The sequence below is a fragment of the Ursus arctos genome, unplaced genomic scaffold (assembly GCF_023065955.2).
Source record: "Ursus arctos isolate Adak ecotype North America unplaced genomic scaffold, UrsArc2.0 scaffold_14, whole genome shotgun sequence".
Lineage (NCBI taxonomy): Eukaryota > Metazoa > Chordata > Mammalia > Carnivora > Ursidae > Ursus > Ursus arctos.
Window position 1 is genome coordinate 22,086,877 of NW_026622808.1, and position 8,560 is coordinate 22,095,436.

General features: G+C 39.6%; 1 protein-coding gene across 1 annotated transcript; it reads right to left on the reverse strand.

Moving 5' to 3' along the window:
- Window positions 1-6,803: 6,803 nt before the first annotated feature.
- On the reverse strand, window positions 6,804-7,772 carry LOC113247182 (olfactory receptor-like protein OLF4). Its single transcript, XM_026488099.1, has one exon. The coding sequence runs from the start codon at window positions 7,770-7,772 to the stop codon at window positions 6,804-6,806; it is 969 nt and encodes a 322-aa protein (XP_026343884.1).
- Window positions 7,773-8,560: the final 788 nt, after the last annotated feature.

Consider the following 8,560-nt stretch of genomic DNA (forward strand, 5'->3'; position numbering starts at 1 on the left):
ACAATCTAACCATAGACCTAATGGAGGTTGAGAAAGAACAGCAAATAAAGCCTCAAAGCCAAACAGAAGAAGAGAAATAATGAAAGCTAGAGCAGAAATCAATGAAATGGAAATCGAAGGAAAAGTAGAACAGATCAACGAAACTAGAAGCTGGTTCTTTGAATGAACGGATAATATCGATAAGCCCTTAGCCAGACTTATCCAAAACAAAAGAGAAAGGACCAAAATTATAAAATCATGAATGAAATGGGAGAGATCAAAACCAATACCAAGGAAATAGGGAAAATAGTAAGAACACATCATGAGCAACTATATGCCAACAAATTAGGCAATCTGGAAGAAATGGATTCATGCCTTGAAACTTTTAAACTACCAAGACTAAAACAGAAAAAGGTAGAAAATCTGAACAGACCAATAAGCAGAAGGAAATTGATGAAGTAATCAAAAACCTCCCCCAAAACAAGAGTCCAGGGCCAGAGGGATTCCCAGGGGGAATTCTACCAAACACTGAAAGAAGAAATAATACCTTTTCTACAGATGCTCTTTCAAAAAATAGAAATGGAAGAAAAATTTCCAAACTTGTTCTATGAGGCCAGCATTACCCTGATCCCAAAACCAGACAAGGACCCATCAAAGAGAATTACAGACAAATATGCCTGATGAACATGGATGCCAAAATACTCATCAAGAAAGTAGCCTATAGGATCCAACAGTACACCAAAAGGATTCTTCACCACGACCAAGTGGGATTTATTTCTGGGATGCAAGGGTGGTTCAACATTCGCAAATCAACCAATGTGATAGATCACATTAATGAAGGAAAGGTGAAGAACCATATGATCCTCTCAACCAATGCAGAAAAAACATTTGACAAAGTACAGCATTCTTTCTTGACTAAAACTCTTCACAGTGTAGGGATAGAGGGAATATATCTCAATATCATAAAAGCCACCTATGAAAAGTCCACAGTGAATATCATTCTCAATGGGGAAAAGCTGAGAGTTTTCCCTTAAGGTCAGGAACATGACAGGGTTACCCACTCTCCCCACTATTGTTCAAGATAGTACTAGCAGTTCTAGCCTTAGCAATCAGACAACAAAAAGAAATAAAAGGCATTCAAAATGGCAAAGAAGTCAAACTCTCATTCTTCCCGGATAACATGATGCTTTACTTGTAAAACCCCAAAGACTCCACACCAAAATTGCTAGAACTCATACAGCAATTCAGCAACATGACAGGATACAAAATCAATGCACATAAATCAGTTTCATTTCTATACACTATCAATGTGATTGAAAAAGAGAAATTAAGGAATTGATTCCATTTACAATAGCACCAAATACCATAAGATACCTAGGAACAAACGTAATCAAAGAGGTAAAAGACCTGTACTCCAGAAACTACAGAACACTTATGAAAGAAATTGTGGAAGTCACAAAAAAATACAAAAACACTCCACGCTCATGGATTGGAAGAATAAACATTGTTAAAATGTCTATGCTGCCCTGAGCAATCTACACATTCAATGCAATGCTTATCAGAATACTATCAACATTTTTCATAGAGCTGTATCAAGCAATCCTTAAATTCATATGGAATCAGAAAAGACCCCAAATAGCCAAAGGAATATTGAAAAAGAAAACCGAAGCTGGTGGCATAACAATTAGAGACTTCAAAGTGTATTACAAAATGAAACCATCAAGACAGTATGGCACTGACACAAAAACAGACACGTAGATCAATGGAACAGAATAGAGAACCCAGAAATGGACCTGCAACTCTATGGACAACTGATTTTTGACAAAGCGGGAAAGAATATCCAATGGAAAAAGGACAGTCTCTTCAATAAATGGTGTTGAGAAAATTGGACAGCCACATGCAGAAGAATGAAACTGGACCATTTTCTTACACCATACACAAAGATAAACACAAAATGGATGAAAGATGTGAATGTGAGACAGAAATCCATCAAAATCCTAGAGGAGAACACTGGCAGCAACCTCTTTGACCTTGGCTGCAGCAACTTCTTTCAAGACATATCCCCAAAGGCAAGAAAAACAAAAGCAAAAATGAACTATTGGGACTTCATCAAGATAAAATCTAGTGCAAAGCAAAGGAAACAGTCTACAAAACCAAAAGACAACCTACAGAATGGGAGGAGATATTTGCAAATGTCTTATCAGATAGAGGGCTAGTATCCAACATCTATAAAGAACTCAGCAAACTCAACATCCAACAAACAAAGAATCCAGTCAAGAAATGGGCGGAAGACATGAACAGACACTTCTCTAAAGAAGACATACAAATGGCCAATAGACATATGAAAAAAATGCTCATAATCTCTTGTCATCAGGAAAATACCAATCAAAACGTCAAGGAGACACCACCTCACAGCAGTAAGAATGACTAAAATTAGCAAGTCAGGAAACAACAAATGTTGCAAGGATGCAGAGAAAAGGGAATCCTCCTACACTGCTGGTGGGAATGCAAGCTGGTGCAGCTACTCTGGAAAACTATATGGAGGTTCCTCAAGAAGTTAAAAGTGGGGCTACCCTATTACCCAGCAATTGCACTACTACCTACCCAAAAGATACAAAGAGTGATGTGAAGGGGCACCTGCACCCCAATATTTATAGTAGTAATGTCCACTGTAGCCCAAAATGGAAAGAGCCCAGACGTCCATTGACGGATGAATGAATACAGAAGAGATGATATATATATGAAATGGAATACTACTCAGCCATGAAAAAATGAAAGATGAATGGATACAGAAGATATATATATCATCCAGTAAATCCTTAGTTTTTTGTAATAATATTTTTTATTATATTATGTTAGTCACCATATAGTACATCCCTAGTTACATCCTTAGGTTTTGACGTAGAGTTCCATGATTCATTATTTTCTGTTCTCAGTTTCTTCAATGTTGTTATTATGAAAGACTGCAGAATTTTGTCAATTTTTTTTCTGCATCAGTTGAGATAATCCTGCCTTTTATCCTTCATTCTGTTAATGTGGCATATTACAGGGAGGGGTTTTCATAAATTAATCCATCCTTGCCTTCTAAGAATGAATCCCACTTGGTCATGATACATAATCTTTTTATACACCATGGACAAAAGTCTGCTATATTTGGTTTGGTAATATTTAGTCAAAGATTCTTTTTTTAAAGATTTTATTTATTTATTTGACAGAGAGAGAGACAGCCAGCGAGAGAGGGAACACAAGCAGGGGGAGTGGGAGAGGAAGAAGCAGGCTCCCAGCAGAGTAGGGAGCACAAAGCGGGGCTCGATCCCAGGAACCTGGGATCATGCCCTGGGTGGAAGGCAGACGCTTAACGACTGAGCCACCCAGGCACCCCTAGTCAAAGCTTTTTAACTTCAACATTCCTACTGATCTATACTTTTCTTTTCTATAATGTTTTTATTTGACTTTGATATCAGTGAAATGCTGGCCTCTTGGAATAAAGTAGAAAGTGTTTTCCCTTTGAATTTCTTTGGAAGAGTTTGAGAAGGAGTGGTGTTCATCCTTCTAATTCTGTTTGGATCTTGTTGTCCTTAGTCATGACTACTCCCTTGGAATACCTACATTAGAAAATGCAATTCTCCTAGGAAAATGAAGCTCTGTGACTCACAGTTTCACCTGTCCTCTGCTTTCTTTCCTTTTCTTCTTTCTTTCTTTCTTTCTTCTTTCTTTCTTTCTTTCTTTCTTTCTTTCTTTCTTTCTTTCTTTCTTTCTTTCTTTCTTTTCTTTCTTCTTTCTTTCTTTCTTTCTTTCTTTCTTCTTTCTTTCTTTCTTTCTTTCTTTCTTTCTTTCTTTCTTTCTTTCTTTCTTTCTTTCTCTTTCCTCTGCTTCCTAATACAGTTGTGCTTCAAGTGCAAGGGTACAAAGTACCACAACAATGGAGAACTCTCTCTTTCTCTCCCTCCCTACACTGTGTGTGTGCATGTACGTATGTGTAGGGAATAGAGAAGTTATCAGTACAGTAAACAGAGGTAAAGCATTTATAGCAAGCTGAAGTTGTGTTAGGCAATAAAAAATGCAGAATGTAGACAAACTAGAGACAGAGTAAAGACAGAGAGAGAGAGAAAGAGAGAATTGTGGAGGAATGAATTTTGTTCCATTTGTATACATTATGTAAGTTTTATGCTGTTGTAGGCATCACACATAATATATAAATATAAAAATGACAGTGAATGATAGTGTCCATTGCCTTAGAATGTTTCCAAAGAAGCAGGACGCTTTGACCTCCTCTTTCTCTTATCCTACAGCAAACACCTGTTCTTGTTGTGTTACCCACTCTGCTCACAGCTTTCACTTTGGTGTTGCCCAGTGGTGGTGGGTTTGGCCAGCAAACCCTGATATTGTGAATGAAAAGATTACTCCAGACACCTTAGTCAGAGAAAGGAGAGGGCCAGGGGAACAGATGCTCTAGGGACTAAAGGCCTCGAGCCAAGCTCTATCTCTGCTTTTATTGTGAGTTTAATCAATAAACCACGTGCAAGGCAAGGAGTTTGTGACATATGTGACCACTACAGGTGCATGCATTTTAAACATTTACTCCCTAGATGAGAACCTTGAGCCACAGCAAGAATCTGGTGCAGAAATTTGAAGCCCCGTGTCTGCTCTTTAGGCACGTTTTCCTCTTATTACTCTAACCTGTAAGTACATGATTTCCTTATGGGCCAATGGTCTCGACACAATAAGAACTTTGCCGACTGATTTTCTGATCCTAGGACACTGCATGATAATCCAGGTGAGTTCATTTTGATTCCTTCTCCTTTCATCTGCATTCCAGATGTCTAAACCCACAGCACCTCATCACAACCCTGAGTTCAAGTTTTCCCAAAAGTTTAATCCTAAGGAATTCATCTGACTAGTTCCCTTAGGTCTTCAAAGCATTGATTAATGGTGGGGAGACAACCCCTGATCTATCTCTAGAAAGTAACTATTTGCTTCTTCAAGAAAGGGGAGACATTTGTTCCTTTACTATAAAATCTTGGGTCCTGCACTGCTTGGCTTCATGAAAATTTAGCCAAAACAAATTTCATAGTTAGATCCCAAGTTAAGATCTGTCACTCAGTCCCTTATTATGAAGAATTTATTAATTATAAGAGACACATTTAGATTTCATGCAGCATAGACTAGCTTAGCACACTAAAGGGACTCTATGATTTAATTTTTACAAAAGTTCAATCTAAGAAGTAGTACTTTTGTGAGCTCTATTCTCCATCGTAGAAATGGGGCTCAGAAGGATTTAGTGGTCTGCTCCAAGGCATAAACCAAGGAGGGATGTAGTCTTATTTGGAATTATGTCAGGATGCTTCCAGTTCTGCAACTCTGGGGCAGCGGTCCTCAGGCAGAGGTGCCCTTAGGATATTTGGCCATATCTGAAATGATGCTGCTGAAGACCGTAATCCACAGGACAGCACCCAACAAAAGTAATGATCCAGTTCCAAGGGTCAATGGTGAGAAGGTGAGACAACCTTCTCCAACCTCACTGTGCGCACAATTCACCAGGGATTGTAGTTGAAATGCAACTTCTGACTCATCAGGTCTCCAGGGTGCAGGGGCTGCATTTCTAACGAGCTCCCTGTGGTTTTGATGCTGCAGGTCCTGGTCTGTGGAGCACAGTTTGAGAGCAAAGCTGTGTTAGAGGAAATATAAATTAAAATTTAAAGTTGTCCAGGTGGCAATACTGCCCAAAAGATCTACAGATTCAATGACAATATGAAATAAGAAAAAGGGGGTTTTGGGGAAACACTTTTAAGAACCTATCCTAAAATTAAATTTTAAATTGAAAATTTCCAAGCACGAACACAGCATGCCATCCCATAATTATGTCTTCTTTAATATCTTCAGCAATATTTTGTAGTTTTTATTTGTAAGTCCTTCGTCTCTAACAGATTAACCGATCATTCACCCCAGTGAGTAAATCCCCTGACACATTGCCGCTGGTATGCCATATTTGGTTGAGAGATGTACATCATGAAAAGAAATTTAATGCATAGCAATACAAAGGACAATTTGACATTTTCTTTATGATATTCGAGGTCATCTTTGATTACAGGTCCATATTAAATCATTCCATGTATTCCAGGGGTGCCTGGCTGGTGCAATCAGGTGAGGGACTGACTTTTGGTTTCATCTCAGTTTGGGATCTCATGGTGGTGAGATCAAGCCCCGCATGGACTCCATGCTCAGAGCCGAGTCTGCTTGAGATTTTCTCCCTCTCCCTCTGCTCCTCTTGCTATTTTTGTCCTCTGGGAAGAAATGATTCTTAGAATTTCAAGCACTTTGGGGCACCTGAGTAGCTCAGTTGAATAGTGCCTATCTTTGGCTCAGGTTATGATCCTGGGGTTCTAGAATGGAGCCCCACATTAAGCCCTGCATCATGCTCCCTGCTCAGTGGGGAGCCTGCTTCTTTCTCTCCCTCTGCCTGCCACCCCCCCCTCTAAATAGATAAATAAATAATGCTTAAAAATAAATAAATAAACCAACAAAATATTTTTTAAAAATAAATAAAATCTTTAAAAAAAATCCAAACAGTTCCATGAGATAAATGGGAATTTCTAGTTTTTTCATATGAACAATTGGGAATAAAGTAATAAATAAAGAATGAAAATGAAGGGAAAAACAGTTGGATATCAAAGAAAGTGAAAAACTTAATAAAATGAATAACTAAATTATACTGAGAAGTTGAAAAAAATAAAATTCCAAGAAATAAATGAAAGAGGCAAGTTCTATTTCCACAATCTGCTTAAAAATCATAACTTCTGACTCTAAGGCTTTGAGACCTGCAATTATGGTAAGTTCTTCAACCCCAGAACAGCTGGCCCTTTGATAGCTGCCATCTCAGAGAATCTCATCAGAGCCCCCTTTATGTCTCTGTTCCTCAGGCTGTAGATGAAGGGGTTCAGCATGGGGGTGACCACCGTGTACATCACCGAGGCCACTGCACTTGCGTGGGAGCTCTGGGTAACAGCAGAGCTAAAGTACACTCCTAGGCCTGTACAATAAAATAAGGAGACAACCAAGAGGTGAGACGCACAGGTGGAAAATGCTTTATACTTGCCCTCAGCTGATGAGATCCTAAGTATGGAGGAAACTATCTTAGAGTAAGAGTAAAGGACCCCAGCCAGAGGAGCAAGACCCAGCAGCATAGCTGCAAAGTACATCACCATGTTATTAATAAAGGTGTCAGAACAGGCAAGTTGGATCATCTGATTGAGTTCACAGAAAAAGTGGGGGATTTCCACCTCTGTACAGAAGGACAGCCGCAACACCATTGAGGTTTGTAAGAAGGAATGCAAGACACTCATGATCCAGGACACCAGAAGCAGCAGTCCACAGGGCCGGGGGTTCATGATGACCGTGTAGTGCAGGGGGTGACAGATGGCCACAAACCTGTCATAGGCCATCACAGACAGAAGATAGATGTCCAACACTGAAAAGATTATGAAAAAGTACATCTGGGTGATGCATCCTGCATAGGTTATGACTTTGCTCTGAGTCTGGATGTTCCACAGCATCTTGGGGATGGTGGTGGAGGTGAAACAGATGTCTACAAAGGACAGGTTGGCCAGGAAGAAGTACATGGGGGTGTGGAGGTGGGAATCAGAGGCAACAACCAGGATAATGAGCAGGTTTCCAAACACAGTGACCAGGTACATGGAGAGGAAAAGCCCAAAAATGAGGGGCTGCAGTTCTGGTTCCTCTGAAAATCCCAGAAGAAGGAATTCTGATATCCTTGTGTCATTACTTGGTTGCATGTGGTTGCATTAACTCCTAGGAAAGAGGAAAAGACATCATTAATTTTCACATGAACAGCATTGCTCACATAGTTGAAATGCTACAATTTATATTTTGATGTCAAGAAGTTAATTTCAGTATCTTGTGTAGGGACTGTCCCCTTTGAAGAGATTCTGTCCCATTTCATCTCTGATTAGTTTTTTTTTGTCTCATTTCCCCCATTCCCCACAGAGCTCATGCATTCTACTGTTTTATTAGGAATATCTTTTGGGGCACCGGGGTGGCTCAGTTGGTTAAGGATCTGACTCTTGATTTCAGCTCAGGTGATGATCTCAGGGTTTTGAGATGGAGCCCTGCATCAGGCTTGGCTTTGGGTGGGGAACCTGCTTGAGATTCTCTCTCTCCCTTTCTCTCTGTCTCTCCTCCATTCACACACACACACACACACACACACACACACACACACACACTCTCTCTCTCTCTTTCTCTCAACAACGACAAAAAAGAATATCTTTCAGGCATTCAAGGAATATGTACTGAGTGTCAAACATGTTCCATGTGATGTCTAGGCAATGAGTACAGGATCCTGAAAACCCAAAGCCACTATAATCCAATGATGGAGAAAGAACAGAAACAAAAAATATTAATAATACATCAGAGGGTGTCGTTGCTATAAAGAGAACAAGAGTAAGTATCAAGGAAAGAGTGGATACAAGTGTTATTTTGTAATTGATTTTCAGACAAGACCAGTAAGCAAGGTGACATTTGAACAGATACCCCAGGGAAGAGAAGTCAGGATTTTCAGACA

Bases quoted from the DNA above. Each gene is read 5' to 3' on its own strand.
- LOC113247182 (XM_026488099.1), bottom strand. From the start codon at position 7,772: ATGCAACCAAGTAATGACACAAGGATATCAGAATTCCTTCTTCTGGGA.